At 44.3% G+C, this 18,389-nt stretch overlaps 1 protein-coding gene across 1 annotated transcript; it reads right to left on the bottom strand.

Moving 5' to 3' along the window:
* Positions 1–1,434: 1,434 nt before the first annotated feature.
* Positions 1,435–15,721, bottom strand: LOC141203912 (uncharacterized). The gene is made up of 7 exons (XM_073663884.1): positions 15,661–15,721; positions 4,774–4,924; positions 4,465–4,644; positions 4,258–4,381; positions 4,077–4,174; positions 3,790–3,880; positions 1,435–1,557 (listed from the first exon to the last, which is right to left on the bottom strand). Exons 1-7 carry the CDS (start codon positions 15,684–15,686, stop codon positions 1,529–1,531), a joined length of 699 nt encoding a protein of 232 aa, XP_073519985.1. The 5' UTR covers positions 15,687–15,721; the 3' UTR covers positions 1,435–1,528.
* Between the last annotated feature and the right edge of the window lie 2,668 nt (positions 15,722–18,389).

Below are 18,389 nucleotides of genomic sequence, written 5' to 3'. Positions count from 1 at the left end.
ATGATGCGGGCCTATTACATACGCTATGGGAATGCCGGGAGTCAGGTAAATGCTGGAAAGGAGTTCTGTCTATTATAAAGAGGGAATATAAAATAGATATTCAACCAGACCCAAAAAATGCCTATTAGGTATATTAGAGGATGATATGGAATTTGACCCAATTTCAATAGGGATTTCACGTATTTTATTTCAAACTAGGAAACATATTGCATCCAAATGGATTAACCCCTCACCCCCAGAAATTAGTGAACTCAAAAATAGGATAACTAATATCAGATTAGAAAAAGGGGTATATAAAAAACGAAACTCAATGAATAAATTTGAGAAAATATGAGACTTATGGTTGGATACACCTGGAATGCCATCAAGGGGGTTATTGCTGGAGAGACAATTTGACTTATGGAGGAAGGGAGGCATTGACGAGGTCTAATGTTTCATTGTGTATTGGAATTCCTTAACATGTGGTCTGGGTAATATAGCACACCTATATGTGTAGAGGATTATAATGTTTATTACAATATTATGCTAATAAGAGATTTCAAGAATGTGGAATGTTAATTGTAAGATATAGTAACTGCAAGGTATCAGACGGTAATGGGCAAGCTGAAAGGATATATCGGAGAGATGCATGTATGTTATTTTATTATTGTATGTACTGGTTTCTTGTTTTGTAAAAAAAAATAATGAAAAAAACTCAAAAATTTACTGAATTAAAAAAAAAAGAATAGGAAAAAGGCTTCTACCCTGTGTGGATTCTCTGGTGTCTAATTAAAGCTGATTTAAGGTTAAAACATTTCCCACATTCTGAACATGAGAATGGCTTCTCCCCTGTGTGAGTTCTCTGGTGTCTAACAAGATCTGATTTCTGGTTAAAACATTTCTCACATTCAGAACAGGAAAAAGGCTTCTCCCCTGTGTGAGTTCTCTGGTGCTTAACCAAAGCTGATTTATGGTTAAAACATTTCCCACATTCTGAACATGAAAAAGGCTTCTCCTCTGTGTGAGATCTCTGGTGAATAACCAAAACTGATTTATGGTTAAAACATTTCCCACATTCTGGACATGAAAAAGGCTTCTCCCCAGTGTGAGTTCTCTGGTGAATAACCAAAACCGATTTACGGTTAAAACATTTCCCACATTCTGGACATGAAAAAGGCTTCTCCCCTGTGTGAGTTCTCTGGTGTCTAACCAAAACTGAGTTACAGTTAAAACATCTCCCACATTTGGAACACGAAAATCTATTGTCCACTGTGTGTATTTTTTGACTTATAGACTTTTCGAGGGTCAAACTATTTCCATTTTCTGAAAGTGAAAATGACTTCTTTGCTTTAGGATCAGTTCGTTTTTCAATTCTTATTCTTTTATTTTGACTTTGCTTAGTAGTCGGTAATGAATCAGAAGACAGGACCTGTTTCATAGGATCAGATGACAGATCTTTGCTGGGAAGGGATGATGGTAAATCTGGAGTAATGGCATTCACTTCAATTGTATCCTGTGGGATCTGAAGATCATCTGATATAAAAATCTCCTATCCCTCTGATCTCCTGGTACAGTCATCTGCCAAGAAAAAAAAAATATTAATTTTAAATAAAACATCATTGAAATTTATATTTTTGAACATTTCTACTTAAAATGTCTGTAGAAATCACAACTTATTGACAGAATGACAATTCACAGTCTAATAGAAAACTTCATAGGATGAACCATTGGATCGTGGTGTTCAACTGTTTGTGCATTCGGCCTCCAAAATATGGAATAAGAAGCCACCAAACAATGTTATGTAGATGAAAATGATACCAATAAAAACTACTACTCATCCATAAACCAATCCAGCAATATCCGCTCTCCCAAAGTCAGATCTCCCCCTCACTTCTGAGCCTTGCAGTGCGTCCAAACCACATTTATCATCCATGTATTTGGCATTACTATAGTGAGAAGAACCCTCTTCATTTACGGTGTGCGTCTCCTGGAGCACAATCTGGGCACTATGTGTTGGGGAATAAAATGGCCAATGGGCAATTTTTACTCTCCAACATCGACTGTGAGCTAATGTCCAGAAAATGGCCGTGGAATCAAAATAGTCACTACTCCTATAGATTAATTCATTGAGGGTTATAATTTCCAAAATGGAGTCACTTTATGGGGATTTCTATTGCTATGGTTTTCTGCCATTTTGTCATATTAAGGTTTCTGCAAATGTTGTGTCCCATCTCCTCTGGGATCTGCAAGATCTGCATTCAAATAGCTAAATGGCGCTCCTTCCCTTCTTACCCTGCCATGTGCCCAGACAGTAGTGTACAACCGGATATAGGGGACTGTCAGATTCAAGAGTAGTTGGAAATCATTTTTAAGGTCCATTTGTTTCCTATTATCCTTTGTGAAGAATTCCAAAATTATCACCATATAAAGTGACACATGTCAGATTTGAAAAATGGAACCTGATTAGGAACAAAAAACTGACTGCGGGAAGGGGTTAAATCAGAGGATTACTGAAGTCAAAAACTGTGAGTATAGACAACAACACATCTACTGAAATGATCAAACTCAACAGTCTTCTCAGTAAATAGTGAGTAACTAGTGGTGAAACCTCTCTGGGGTAATTAGAGTCTGGGGCTCGGGGGCTCTTCATCATCTAAACTATCGTAAGGGACAATATTTCCTGTCAGATAAATTTCAAAAAGAAATATTAGACATTGAAAGAGAACTTTTTATAATAGTGCAGAGATGACCTTCTTTTAAAGACTACCATGGAATTACAGAGTCACATAAGTGATTCAGGCCAATCCCACCATAATCAAACTATCATATAGAATGAACCTGTAAAAAAGACAGAATAAAAGATTTGTTACATCCCCAACAACAACGTATATATAAGGGAGAGCTCCAACACTAAACCGGAGTTGCACTCATTTATGGTGGACCATTGGAGGTGTGATGAGTCCTGACCAGAAGAGTAGAGAAAGTATTAGTGCCCCCATTTCAGGAGCGATTGTGCAGTAATCTGAATTCCTTAGGATGGAAACATAATGTAATTTATGACATGGAGTGAATCCATGAAACCAGGGCTCTAGCCATGCCACCACATCTCCTGCAGGTGTGAATAGATGTATATTACAGCCATCAGCCACACACAGCTTAGAGACGTATCATGGCACAGGTGTAATGTTATTTATGTAGTCTATCACAATCCTGTTTGAAGATAGTTTGAAAAGTCGAGATAAAGGGAAACTCCGTTGTTATTGTACAGAAATTCACACTTGGCCCTCACTGCACATTTAATGTTGTCGATCATAAAAGTGAAGTTTGGCCAGAAAGACTGGACCTGGTCTTGTAGGGACCATATGAGCACATTCAGCCGCACAGAAGGGAGAGAAGGTAGATTCATCCAATAAGATATCAGGGATCTAGGAAGCCAACAGCATCATTACCCTCCGCTTTCTCTTACAGACCCATCAGAATATTTTCCTTCAAGTGATTTTCTCACTTGTCAGCACTTTCTACGTACGCTGTCATTTGGCTTTGTAGTTTACAGACCTGGGCAGGTAACGGTCAGCGTCTACTAATCCCAGGGGGCAGGTGGATCTCCAGGTTGTAAGTTCTACAGAAAAGGACTTTTACAATTACACAAAGTAATGTGAACATTTTTGGATGGAGGAAAATGTTGTGGTCTAGAGGGAAAATGGTGATCACACGATTGTGATACGGCCAGACTACACCACCGATAAAGCAGCCACAGCCGGTGACTGAGAAGAATCTGTGACTTCTCTGCATTTAGTGGTCACTACTCACCTGGGTAGTCATATGTAGGAATCTCCTCTTTACACCGCTCATCACCCCTCACATGTGTCTCTGTAGTTTTAATATGGGTCAGATCTTCACCCTGAAACAAATATTGTAGAAGTCACAGACAGATGGAGAAGTCACATCTATGATCAGCTCTAATCCAGCCATCTCCACAATTCTCATAACACAAGTATAAAACATAATACTGGTGGATATAACAAGACTGAACACAAGACCTTCACAGCCGTCTACACATCATAGGGGAGATCCCATGACACCTTCTCTCCATCTACCTGATGATCCTGAGGAACATTGGGATCTTCTTGTTTACAGTCCTGTGGAAGAAGAGGACGGGGACATCTCTCTGGTGTTGTCCTCTTACTGGATAGATCTGGAGGAAACACATACAGGGACTGAATTCATTTTTTACATACAGATAATTATAGGCCGTGTGTATTTAGTCCTGTCTATTACCTGGTGATGTGAGGGGCTGGGGAACCTCCATCATGACGTCCTTGTACAGATCTTTGTGTCCTTCTAAATACTCCCACTCCTCCATGGAGAAATAGATGGCGACATCCTGACACCTTATAGGAACCTGACACATACAATGATACCGTCATCCCCTCGATCCCTCCATAGCGTTACTGTATAATGTCCCAGCATTCCCAGCAGTGTCACCTCTCCAGTCAGCAGCTCAATCATCTTGTAGACGAGTTCTAGGATCTTCTGGTCATTGATGTCCTTATGTATCAGGAAGTGAGACTGAGGCCCTGTGATTGGGTTCAGGGGTCTTCCCCATCCCTCAGACACAGGGTCCTGACAGCACTCACTAGAGGTCTTCTTTATTACTGTGTAATCCTGGTTATGGAGAGACACATTAATAAATCTCACTCCAGACAATTCCAGAGTCCTCACCTCTCCAGTTCTGTCCATCTGTTATTCCCATAGATAAGAATGATGTAACGTGACGTCATCAGAATCTCTCACCTCTCCAGTAAGCCGGAAGAGGATCTCTAGGGTGAGGTGCATTATCCTCTCCGCCATCTTGTCTCTGTCCATGCCCATCCTTGATAGGTGATTCAGAAAAATTCTCTTAATATAGAAGATCTTCACTGAGAGGATCTGATATTGTAGAAACCTGAATGAGAAGATGAGCCGATGTAACATCATAAAGAATCCTGTGTAATAATACAATTACTGGAGACAATAAGGGGAAATATATCAGGAGATAGAATGTGTAGATGTTGTGTTCTCTAGTTTTTATGGACTGGAACATAAGTTGAATTGCTGACTTAGACATCTCCTCCATACTTCCAATCACTGGGTAAGTTGGCCACTGCTTCAGTAAGAATCACCCAGAAACCCAAGCAGCAATGGTATTTTTATTATTTTACAACATTCTGCTTTTGTCCCTGACGTACTAATAAAATCTATATATTTTAGGCCACAGACAACAAGCAGTTTCTTCCTCGGAGTCGGCAGCTGAATACGTTTCTTATAGACTCATCTTCCATAACGCTAATTCTCGTCATATACATTACACATGGCATGAGAAATAACAACTTCATGATGAGGACGACATCTTCATCTTCTAATGCGGCTCTAGAAACAAATTTGGCCAGAGTCCGTCACTGACTACATCATCACCGACCGTCTATGTGAATGTTTCCCGTCTTCCCCAGGTTGTAATCTTTTATCACGTTAGATCTCATTTATAAGAGCGTGTGTGTAAGAACAAGACAGTTATTTGATGCTAATGTCTCCATGTACAGTGGTTTTATTCCTGGATATTATGTTTCTTTTAGCATTTTCCTGTAGGCTTCCATATATTACATGAAAAACACCAAAAAAAGAAAAGCAAGTGTTAAAACATAAAATAAAATTGGGGATGGTGGCACTGTGGGAACATTATACTGTATGTGGGGGGATGGTGGTACTGTGGGAACATAATACTGTATGTGGGGGGGATGTTGGTAATATTATACTGTATGTGGGGGGATGGTGGCACTGTGGGAACATTATACTGCATGTGGGGGGGATGTTGGTAATATTATACTGTATGTGGGGGGATGGTGGCACTGTGGGAACATTATACTGCATGTGGGGGGGATGTTGGTAATATACTGTATGTGGGGGGATGGTGGCACTGTGGGAACATTATACTGTATGCGGGGGGGTGGCGGGACTGTGACAACATTATACTGTATGTGGGAAGACTGCGGAACTGTGGGAACATTATACTGTATGTGGGGGGATGGTTGTAATGTGGGAATATTATACTGTATGTGGGAAGATGGCGGAACTGTGAGAACATTATACTGTATGTGGGGGGGATGGTGGTACTGTGGGAACATTATAGTGTATGTGGGAAGATGGCGGTACTGTGGGAACATTACACTGTATGTGGGAAGATGGCGGTACTGTGAGAACATTATACTGTATGTGGGGGGAAATAGAGGTACTATGAGAACATTATACTGTATGTGGGGGGGTGGTAATGTGGGAACATTATACTGTATGTGGGGGGGGATGGTGGTAATGTGGGAACATTATACTGTATGTGGGGGGATGGCGGTACTGTGGGAACATTATACTGTATGTGGGGGGATGGCGGTACTGTGAGAACATTATACTGTATGTGGGGGGATGGCGGTACTGTGAGAACATTATACGGTGTGGGGAAATAGAGGTACTATGAGAGCATTATAGTGAGAGGCTTAATGACCGCAGTGGCTCCTGCGACCGACCCCTACTTCAGCTGGATGTGTTCTCGGACTGACATTCAGCTGAAGTGCCACAATACACGCTGCTGACCAATCAGAGGCCAGCAGCTGACATCGGCATGTACGCCATTAGGGGGCGCATGGAAGTAACATCATGCTCTCCTGTCACTTGTAGCTGAAGTCAGCGGCAGCTCCAGAAAAAAGACACCGCGCTGCGAGGGAGCAGAGAGAAGGCGAGTATAATGTTCTGTTTTTTTAAATCAGCGACTACACGGTGCCCTTGGCCATAATACTACATGTAAGAGTGTGGGCTGTGCATTATACTACATGTAAGAGTGTGGGCTGTGCATTATACTACATGTATGACTATGGGCTGAGCATTATACTACATGTATGAGTATGGGTTGTGCATTATACTACATGTATGACTATGGGCTGAGCATTATACTACATGTATGGACTATGGGCTGTGCATTATACTACATGTATGGACCATGGGCTGCGCATTATACTACATGTATGAGTGTGGGCTGTGCATTATACTACATGTATGAGTGTGGGCTGTGCATTATACTACATGTAAGAGTATGGGCTGTGCATTATACTACATGGATGACTATGGGCTGTGCATTATACTACATGGATGACTATGGGCTGTGCATTATACTACATGTTTGGACTATGGGCTGAGCATTATACTACATGTATGAGTGTGGGCTGAGCATTATACTACATGTATGACTATGGGCTGTGCATTATACTACATGTATGGACTATGGGCTGTGCATTATACTACATGTATGGACTATGGGCTGTGCATTATACTACATGTATGGACCATGGGCTGCGCATTATACTACATGTATGAGTGTGGGCTGTGCATTATACTACATGTATGAGTGTGGGCTGTGCATTATACTACATGTAAGAGTATGGGCTGTGCATTATACTACATGGATGACTATGGGCTGTGCATTATACTACATGGATGACTATGGGCTGTGCATTATACTACATGGATGACTATGGGCTGTGCATTATACTACATGTATGGACTATGGGCTGAGCATTATACTACATGTACAGACTATGGGCTGAGCATTATACTACATGTATGAGTGTGGGCTGTGCATTATACTACATGTATGACTATGGGCTGTGCATTATACTACATGTATGGACTATGGACTGTGCATTATACTACATGTATGACTATGGGCTGTGCATTATACTACATGTATGGACTATGGGCTGAGCATTATACTACATGTATGGACTATGGACTGTGCATTATACTACATGTATGACTATGGGCTGTGCATTATACTACATGTATGACTATGGGCTGTGCATTATACTACATGTATGGACTATGGACTGTGCATTATACTACATGTATGACTATGGGCTGTGCATTATACTACATGTACAGACTATGGGCTGAGCATTATACTACATGTATGAGTGTGGGCTGTGCATTATACTACATGTAAGAGTGTGGGCTGTGCATTATACTACATGTAAGAGTGTGGGCTGTGCATTATACTACATGTATGAGTATGGGCTGTGCATTATACTACATGTATGAGTATGGGCTGTGCATTATACTACATGTAAGAGTGTGGGCTGTGCATTATACTACATGTATGACTATGGGCTGAGCATTATACTACATGTATGGACTATGGGCTGTGCATTATACTACATGTATGGACTATGGGCTGTGCATTATACTACATGTATGGACCATGGGCTGCGCATTATACTACATGTATGAGTGTGGGCTGTGCATTATACTACATGTATGAGTGTGGGCTGTGCATTATACTACATGTAAGAGTATGGGCTGTGCATTATACTACATGGATGACTATGGGCTGTGCATTATACTACATGGATGACTATGGGCTGTGCATTATACTACATGTATGGACTATGGGCTGAGCATTATACTACATGTACAGACTATGGGCTGAGCATTATACTACATGTATGAGTGTGGGCTGTGCATTATACTACATGTATGACTATGGGCTGTGCATTATACTACATGTATGGACTATGGACTGTGCATTATACTACATGTATGACTATGGGCTGTGCATTATACTACATGTATGGACTATGGGCTGAGCATTATACTACATGTATGGACTATGGACTGTGCATTATACTACATGTATGACTATGGGCTGTGCATTATACTACATGTATGACTATGGGCTGTGCATTATACTACATGTATGGACTATGGACTGTGCATTATACTACATGTATGACTATGGGCTGTGCATTATACTACATGTACAGACTATGGGCTGAGCATTATACTACATGTATGAGTGTGGGCTGTGCATTATACTACATGTAAGAGTGTGGGCTGTGCATTATACTACATGTAAGAGTGTGGGCTGTGCATTATACTACATGTAAGAGTGTGGGCTGTGCATTATACTACATGTAAGAGTATGGGCTGTGCATTATACTACATGTATGAGTATGGGCTGTGCATTATACTACATGTATGAGTATGGGCTGTGCATTATACTACATGTATGAGTATGGGCTGTGCATTATACTACATGTATGACTATGGGCTGTGCATTATACTACATGTAAGAGTATGGGCTGTGCATTATACTATATGTAAGAGTGTGGGCTGTGCATTATACTACATGTATGAGTATGGGCTGTGCATTATACTACATGTAAGAGTATGGGCTGTGCATTATACTATATGTAAGAGTGTGGGCTGTGCATTATACTACATGTATGAGTATGGGCTGTGCATTATACTACATGTATGACTATGTGCTGTGCATTATACTACATATACGGACTATGGGCTGTGCATTATACTACATGGATGACTATGGGCTGTGCATTATACTACATGTACAGACTATGGGCTGTGCATTATATTACATGTATGGACTATGGGCTGTGCATTATACTACATGGATGACTATGGGCTGTGCATTATATTACATGTATGGACTATGGGCTGTGCATTATACTACATGGATGACTATGGGCTGTTTATTATACTACATGGATGACTATGGGCTGTGCATTATACTACATGGATGACTATGGGCTGTGCATTATACTACATGTATGGACTATGGGCTGTGCATTATACTACATGGATGACTATGGGCTGTTTATTATACTACATGGATGACTATGGGCTGTGCATTATACTACATGGATGACTATGGGCTGTGCAATATACTTCTGTTATGGGGCCCCATCACTTCTATGTTCGCCCCTGGTTAGTGTAATGGTTTATTTTTTTCTATACACTAAAGAACAGAGGCAGAACAGGGGACATATACTAGGTTGAGGCCCAGGATAAGGGACATACATATACAGTGGGTACGGAAAGTATTCAGACCCCTTTAACCCCTTAACAACATTAGACGTACTAATACGCGTCTGTGCCCTGGGACTTAAGAGCCAGACCCGTATTAGTACGTCATGGCGATCTTGCGCGCACACAGGCTGTGCGGGCGCGATCGCCGCCGTGTGTCAGCTGATTGTCACAGCTGACACCCGGTACTATGTGCAGGGAGCGGTCACGCACCGCTCCCAGCACATTAACCCCCGCGATGCTGCGATCGAAGTCGATCGCAGCATTGCGGTGGCAAGGGGAGGTGATCGCAGATACTCACCTCCTCTTCCGGCTTCCAGCGCTGTCTGCCGTGGCTTCCAGGATGTTGCCATGACGACCCGATGTCGTCATGACAACATCCGGGTCACCAGACATCAGGAAGATTTTTTGGACATGCGCAGTGCATCTCCAAACAATCTTCTCCCTGTCCAGCGTTGACAGCCGGCATGGCACAGGGATGGTGCTGCATTCCTGTGCCATGCAGGCGATCAGAAAAAAAAAAGTGAAAGTCCCATAGTGGGACAAAGTAATAAAGTATAAAAACTATCAGAAAGTGAAAAAAAAAAAAAAAAATTGTAAAAAAAAATATATATATATATAATCCACCAAAAATAAAATATAATGTACCCATCAATAAATATTATTATAAAAAAAACCAAAAAAAACAATAAAAGTACACATATTTGGTATCGCCGCGTCCGGAACAGCCTGACCTATAAAACTGTCCCACTAGTTAACCCCTTCAGTGAACAGGGTAAAAAAAAAAAAACGAAGCAAAAAACAATGCTTCATCACCATACCACCCCAAAAAAATGGAATAACACGTGATTAAAAAGACAAATATAAATAAAAATGGTACTGCTGAAAACGTCATCTCGTCCCGCAAAAAACAAGCCACCATACAGCTCCATCAGCCGAAAAATAAAAAAGTTATAGCTCTCAGAATAAAGCTATGCTAAAAAATAATTTTTTCTATAAAATTGCTTTTATTATGTAAAAGTGCAAAACATAGAAATACGATATAAATGTGGTACCGCTGTAAACGTACTGACCCGAAGAATAAAGCTGCCTTATCAATTTTACCACACGCGGAACAGAATAAAAAAAAAAAAACAATTCCTGAATTGTTGGTTTTTGTTTATTCTGCCTCCCAAAAATCGGAATAGAAAGCGATCAAAAAATGTCACGTGCCTGAAAATGGCAACAATAAAAACGTCAAGTCATCCCGCAAAAAAACCAGCCGTCACATGACTGTCTGCCAAAATCTGGAAAAATTATAGCTCTCAAAATATGGCGATGCAAAAACTTTTAGTGTGTGACAGCTGTCAGTCATAAAAACCCCATATGATTCTGGTATCGCTGTAGTCTCACCGACCCGAAGAATAATGTCGTCTAATCACTTATACTGCATGAGGAACGGCGTAAAAAATAAACTCTCAGGTTAGGGTTGTGCTAGGGTTAGGGTTGTGCTACGGTTAGGGCTGGGGTTGGGGTTACGGTTGGGGTTAGGGTTGTGATTTTTTTCAAAAGTAAGAAAAAAAGATGAAGATATGGCGACTAGTGTTGAGCGCAAGTGCTCGCTACTTGAGTTTTCATCGGGTGTTCTGGTATGCATTGAGTATCGTGGGTATTTGAGTGACATGCTCGAGTCTCCACCCCATATGCTTCACGGCCCAAAAAACTTTGCGGGGATTGCCTGCCATGCACGAACGATCCCCGCATGTCTTTTTTTGGGTATCTAATAACCGTGAAACATCCGGGCGGGGACTCGAGCATGTCACTCGAGCACACGCAGTACATGGTGCATACCTGAGTACCCAATGCAAACTCAAGTAGCGAGCACTTGCGCTCAAGACTAATGACAACTTATTCAATATGATGACCTAATGTTATCAAATTCTGTGTCGTACCTCTGGGTTCAAAATGTTCACTATACACCTTAATAAAATCCTTGAGGGGTATAGTTTCCAAAATGGGGTCACTTGTGGGGGAGCTTCACTCTTTAGGCACATCAGGGGCTCTCCAAACGCGACATGGTGTCCGCTAACAAATTGAATGGAAAATCGGCTCAAATTGTTAGACGCCATGTTGCGTTTGGAGAGCCCCTGCGTGCCTAAACTTTGGAGCTCCCCCACAAGTGACCCCATTTTGGAAACTAGACCCCCCAAGGCACCTATCTAGATGCATAGTGAGCACTTGGAACCCCCAGGTGCTTCACAAATTGATTCGTAAAAATGAAAAAGTGTTTTTTTTTTCACTTTTTCATTTTTACGAATCAATTTGTGAAGCACCTGGGGGTTCCAAGTGCTCACTATGCATCTAGATAGGTGCCTTGGGGGGTCTAGTTTCCAAAATGGGGTCACTTGTGGGGGAGCTCCAATGTTTAGGCACATCAGGGGCTCTCCAAACGCAACATGGCATCCGCTAATTATTCAAGCAAATTTTACAATCAAAAAGTCAAATGGCGCTCCTTACGTTCCGAGCTATGCCGTGCGCCCAAACAGTGTTTTTTCCCCACATATGGGGTATCTGCGTGCTCAGGGTAAATTGCACAACAAATTTTGGGGTCCAATTTTTCTTGTTACCCCCATGAAAATAAAAAAAATTGGGTCTAAAGTAACATTTTTGTGAAAAAAGTTAAATGTTCATTTTTTTTCTTCCACATTCAAAAAATTCCTGTGAAGCACCTGAAGGGTTAATAAAGTTCTTGAATGTGGTTTTGAGCTCCTTGAGGGGTGCAGTTTTTAGAATGGTGTCACTTTTGGGTATTTTCTGTCATAAAGACCTCTCAAAGTGACTTCAAATGTGATGTGGTCCCTAAAAAAATGGTTTTGTAAATTTTGTTGGAAAAATGAGAAATCACTGGTCAACTTTTAACCCTTATAGCTCCATAACAAAAAAAAAATTGGGTTCCAAAATTGTGCTGATGTAAAGTAGACATGTGGGAAATGTTATTTATTAAGTATTTTGTGTGACATATCTCTCTGATTTAAGGGCATAAAAATTCAAATTTTGAAAATTGCTAAATTTTCAAAATTTTCGCCAAATTTCCGTTTTTTTCACAAATAAACGCAAGTGATATCGAAGAAATTTTACCAAAATCATGAAGTACAATATGTCACGAAAAAACAATCTCAGAATCAGGGGGATCCGTTGAAGCGTTCCAGAGTAATTACCTCATAAAGTGAAAGTCAGAATTGTAAAAATTGGCCTGGTCATTAATGTGCAAACCACCCTCGGGGGTTAAATTTTTGACTCTTTTTTTTTTCAACATCATTTTTATTTGATTTTTCAAAACATAAATACATAACATACATCTAATCTGGTGCATAGAGAGGTCAGAGTGCCCGTACGCAGACTGGGTCTATATCAACTCTATTCACATATTTAATTGGTATAACAGTACATTTTTCACTCTTTGTTTCATTGCAGCCATTTGGTAAATTCCAAAAAGTTCATTTTTTTCTCATTAAAATACACTCTGCACCCCATCTTCACTGAAAAAAACTGAAATGTAGACATTTTTGCAAATTTATTAAAAAAGAAAAACTGAAATATCACATGGTCATAAGTATTCAGACCCTTTGCTCAGTATTGAGTAGAAACACTACATGTATGAGTATGGGCTGTGCATTATACTACATGTATGACTATGGGCTGTGCATTATACTGTATGGAGGATTATGGGGAGTGAATTATACTTCTGTTATGGGGCCCCATCACTTCTATGTTCGCCCCTGGTGAGTGTAATAGTTTATTTTTTTCTATACACTAAAGAACAGAGGCAGAACGGGGGACATATACTAGGTTTAGGCCCAGGATAAGGGACATACATATACAGGGGGTACGGAAAGTATTCAGACCCCTTTAAATTTTTCACTCTTTTCTTTCATTGCAGCCATTTGGTAAATTCTAAAAGGTTAATTTTTTTCTCATTAAAGTACACTCTGCACCCCATCATGACTGAAAAAAAACAGAAATGTAGAAATTTTTGCAAATTTATTAAAAAAGAAAAACTGAAATATCACATGGTCATAAGTATTCAGACCCTTTGCTCAGTATTGAGTAGAAGCCCCCTTTTGAGCTAGTACAGCCATGAGTCTTCTTGGGAATGATACAAGTTTCTCACACCTGGATTTGGGAATCCTCTGCCATTCTTCCCTGCAGATCCTCTCCAGTTCCGTCAAGTTGGATGGTGAACGTTGGTGGACAGCCATTTTCAGGTTTCTCCAGAGATGCTCAATTGGGTTTAGGTCAGGGGTCTGGCTGGGCCAGTCTAGAATGGTCACAGAGTTATTCTGAAGCCACTCCTTTGTTATTTTAGCTGTGTGCTTAGGGTCATTGTCTTGTTGGAAGGTGAACCTTCGGCAAAGTCTGAGGTCCAGAGTTTTTATCCAGAATATCTCTGTACTTGGCTGCATTCATGTTTCCTTCAATTGTAACCAGTCGTCCTGTCCCTGCAGCTTAAAAACACCCCCATAGCATGATGCTGCCACCCCGTTTCACTGTTGGGATTGTATTGGGCAGGTGATGAGCAGTGCCTGGTTTTCTCCACACATACCGCTTGGAATTATCACCAAAAAGTTGTATCTTCATCTCATCAGACCAGAGAATCTTATTTCTCATAGTCTGGGAGTCCTTCATGTGTTTTTGAGCAAACTCTATGCGGGCTTTCATATGTCTTGTACCGATGAGAGGCTCCCATCGGGCCACTCTACCATAAAGACCCGACTGGTGGAGGGCTGCAGTGATAGTTGACTTTGTGGAACTTTCTCCCATCTGCCTACTGCATCTCTGGAGCTCAGCCACAGTGATCTTGGGGTTCTTCTTTACCTCGCTCGCCAAGGCTCTTCTCCCACGATTGTTCAGTTTGGCTGGACGGCCAGGTCTAGGAAGACTTCTGGTGGTCCCAAACTTCTTCCATTTAATGATTATGGAGGCCACTGTGCTCTTAGGAATCTTGAGTAATGCAGAAATTCTTTTGTAACCTTGGCCAGATCTGTGCCTTGCCACAATTCTGTCTCTGAGCGCCTTGGGCAGTTCCTTTGTGCTCATGATTCTCATTTGGTCTGACATGCACTGTGAGCGGTGAGGTCTTATATAGACAGGTGTGTGCCTTTCCAAATCAAGTCCTATCAGTTTAATTAAACACAGCTGGACTCCAATGAAGGAGTAGAGCCATCTCAAGGAGGATCACAAGGAAATGGACAGCATGTGACTTAAATATGAGTGTCTGAGCAAAGGGTCTGAATACTTATGACCATGCGATATTTCAGTTTTTCTTTTTTAATAAATTTGCAAAAATTTCTACATTTCTGTTTTTTTCAGTCAAGATGGGGTGCAGAGTCTACTTTAATGAGAAAAAAATGAACTTTTTAGAATTTACCAAATGGCTGCAATGAAACAAAGAGTGAAAAATGTAAAGGGGTCTGAATACTTTCCATACCCACTGTATATATCAGGATGGGGGGGTGGCCGAAATCTCGCAACGGGTCCCATCAGACCCTAGTTATGCCTCTGATTGTACTGTGTGGGGGGATGGCGGTACTATGGGGGCATTACACTGTGGGGGTCCTGTACTCTGAGAACAAGACGTTTCCTCCCTTCCTGTCTCCATAGTGGGGTCGTATGTATCTATTACAGGAAACAGAACAGAAACCTTATGATTCTTATAAAGGGGCAACACAAGACCCCAAAAGAGCCTCCGTGCTGAAGGGGTTAATGCCCCCTGTGCCCAGTAATGGGGTCTCCACATACCTCCACCTGCAGAGCCGCCACCACATATATGGCTGCTGTGTGCGCACAGGAGCTGTGATGAGGTCACAGGAGGGGAGGAGTCAGGGGTCACATGATCAGGGGCCTCAGTGGATGCAGGACTCTGCTGTGCTGGTTGTCATGGTGCTGGATGAGCTGAAGTTTATGTGTGGGGTCAGGAGGGGTTTACAGTGTGGATGTAGCAGAGCCGCGTGTGTACGAGGTGTACGGAGCAGAGCCGCGTGTGTACGAGGTGTACGGAGCAGAGCCGCGTGTGTACGAGGTGTACGGAGCAGAGCCGCGCGTGTACGAGGTGTACGGAGCGGAGCCGCGCGTGTACGAGGTGTACGGAGCAGAGCCGCGCGTGTACGAGGTGTACGGAGCGGAGCCGCGCGTGTACGAGGCGTACGGAGCGGAGCCGCGCGTGTACGAGGCGTACGGAGCGGAGCCGCGCGTGTACGAGGCGTACGGAGCGGAGCCGCGCGTGTACGAGGCGTACGGAGCGGAGCCGCGCGTGTACGAGGCGTACGGAGCGGAGCCGCGCGTGTACGAGGCGTACGGAGCGGAGCCGCGCGTGTACGAGGCGTACGGAGCGGAGCCGCGCGTGTACGAGGCGTACGGAGCGGAGCCGCAGGTGTACGAGGCGTACGGAGCGGAGCCGCAGGTGTACGAGGCGTACGGAGCGTAGCCGCAGGTGTACGAGGCGTACGGAGCGTAGCCGCAGGTGTACGAGGCGTACGGAGCGTAGCCGCAGGTGTACGAGGCGTACGGAGCGTAGCCGCGCGTGTACGAGGCGTACGGAGCGTAGCCGCGCGTGTACGAGGCGTACGGAGCGTAGCCGCGCGTGTACGAGGCGTACGGAGCGTAGCCGCGCGTGTACGAGGCGTACGGAGCGTAGCCGCGCGTGTACGAGGCGTACGGAGCGAAGCCGCGCGTGTACGAGGTGTACGGAGCAGAGCCACGAGGCGTACGGAGCGGAGCGCGCGTGTATGAGGCGCACGGAGCGGAGCCGTGTGTACGAGGTGTACGGAGCAGAGCCGCGTGTGTGCGAGGTGTGCGGAGCAGAGCCACGTGTGTGCGAGGTGTGCGGAGCCATGTGTGTGTACGATTTGTATGGAGCTGAGCCATGTGTGTACGAGGTGTACGGAGCAGAGCCGTGTGTGTACGAGGTGTGCGGAGCTTCGTGTGTACGAGGTGTACGGAGCGTAGCCGTGTGTGTACGAGGTGTACGGAGCCGTGTGTGTACGATTTGTATGGAGCGGAGCCGTGTGTGTACGAGGTGTACGGAGCAGAGTCGTGTGTGTACGAGGTGTGCTTAGCTTCGTGTGTACGAGGTGTGCGGAGCTTCGTGTGTACGAGGTGTACGGAGCAGAGCCGTGTGTGTACGAGGTGTGCGGAGCGGAGTCGCGTGGGTACCAGGTGTACGGAGCAGAGCCCTGCGTGTACGAGGGGTACGGAGCGGAGCGTGTACGAGGTGTACGGAGCGGAGCCACGAGGCATACGGAGCGGAGCCGTGTGTACGAGGTGTACGGAGCAGAGCCGCGTGTGTGCGAGGTGTGCGGAGCAGAGCCACGTGTGTGCGAGGTGTGCGGAGCCATGTGTGTGTACGATTTGTATGGAGCTGAGCCATGTGTGTACGAGGTGTGCGGAGCTTCGTGTGTACGAGGTGTACGGAGCGTAGCCGTGTGTGTATGAGGTGTACGGAGCCATGTGTGTACGATTTGTATGGAGCGGAGCCGTGTGTGTACGAGGTGTATGGAGCGGAGTCGTGTGTGTACGAGGTGTACGGAGCAGAGTTGTGTGTGTACGAGGTGTATGGAGCGGAGCCGTGTGTGTACGAGGTGTGCGGAGCGGAGTCGCGTGGGTACCAGGTGTACGGAGCAGAGCCATGCGTGTACGAGGGGTACGGAGCGGAGCCGTGCGTGTACGAGGTGTACGGAGCAGAGCCACGAGGCGTACGGAGCGGAGCGCGCGTGTACGAGGTGTACGGAGCAGAGCTGCGTGTGTGCGAGGTGTGCGGAGCAGAGCCACGTGTGTGCGAGGTGTGCGGAGCCATGTGTGTGTACGATTTGTATGGAGCTGAGCCATGTGTGTACGAGGTTTACGGAGCAGAGCCGTGTGTGTACGAGGTGTACGGAGCGTAGCCGTGTGTGTACGAGGTGTACGGAGCCGTGTGTGTACGATTTGTATGGAGCGGAGCCGTGTGTGTACGAGGTGTATGGAGCGGAGCCGTGTGTGTACGAGGTGTACGGAGCAGAGTCGTGTGTGTACGAGGTGTGCTTAGCTTCGTGTGTACGAGGTGTGCGGAGCTTCGTGTGTACGAGGTGTACGGAGCAGAGCCGTGTGTGTACGAGGTGTGCGGAGCGGAGTCGCGTGGGTACCAGGTGTACGGAGCAGAGCCATGCGTGTACGAGGGGTACGGAGCGGAGCCGCGCGTGTACGAGGTGTACGGAGCGGAGCCACGAGGCGTACGGAGCGGAGCGCGCGTGTACGAGGCGTACGGAGCGGAGCCGTGTGTACGAGGTGTACGGAGCAGAGCCGCGTGTGTGCGAGGTGTGCGGAGCAGAGCCACGTGTGTGCGAGGTGTGCGGAGCCATGTGTGTGTACGATTTGTATGGAGCTGAGCCATGTGTGTACGAGGTGTGCGGAGCTTCGTGTGTACGAGGTGTACGGAGCGTAGCCGTGTGTGTACGAGGTGTACGGAGCCGTGTGTGTACGATTTGTATGGAGCG

Source organism: Phyllobates terribilis, unplaced genomic scaffold, assembly GCF_046119375.1.
Source record: "Phyllobates terribilis strain yellow unplaced genomic scaffold, ASM4611937v1 Scaffold_130__1_contigs__length_5004896, whole genome shotgun sequence".
Classification (NCBI taxonomy): Eukaryota; Metazoa; Chordata; class Amphibia; order Anura; family Dendrobatidae; genus Phyllobates; species Phyllobates terribilis.
Note: the sequence above shows the minus strand (reverse complement) of the source record. Positions and strands in the feature narration are given on the sequence as shown.

Coding starts and splice junctions, on each gene's coding strand:
- LOC141203912 (XM_073663884.1), bottom strand. CDS start 15,686: ATGTGGTGGCGGCTCTGCAGGTGGAG. Junction 4,925..15,660: donor TGGCGGCTCTGCAGGTGGAG/GTATGTGGAGAC, acceptor CTTCTCATTCAG/GTTTCTACAATATCAGATCC. Junction 4,382..4,464: donor TTGAGCTGCTGACTGGAGAG/GTGACACTGCTG, acceptor TGTATGTGTCAG/GTTCCTATAAGGTGTCAGGA.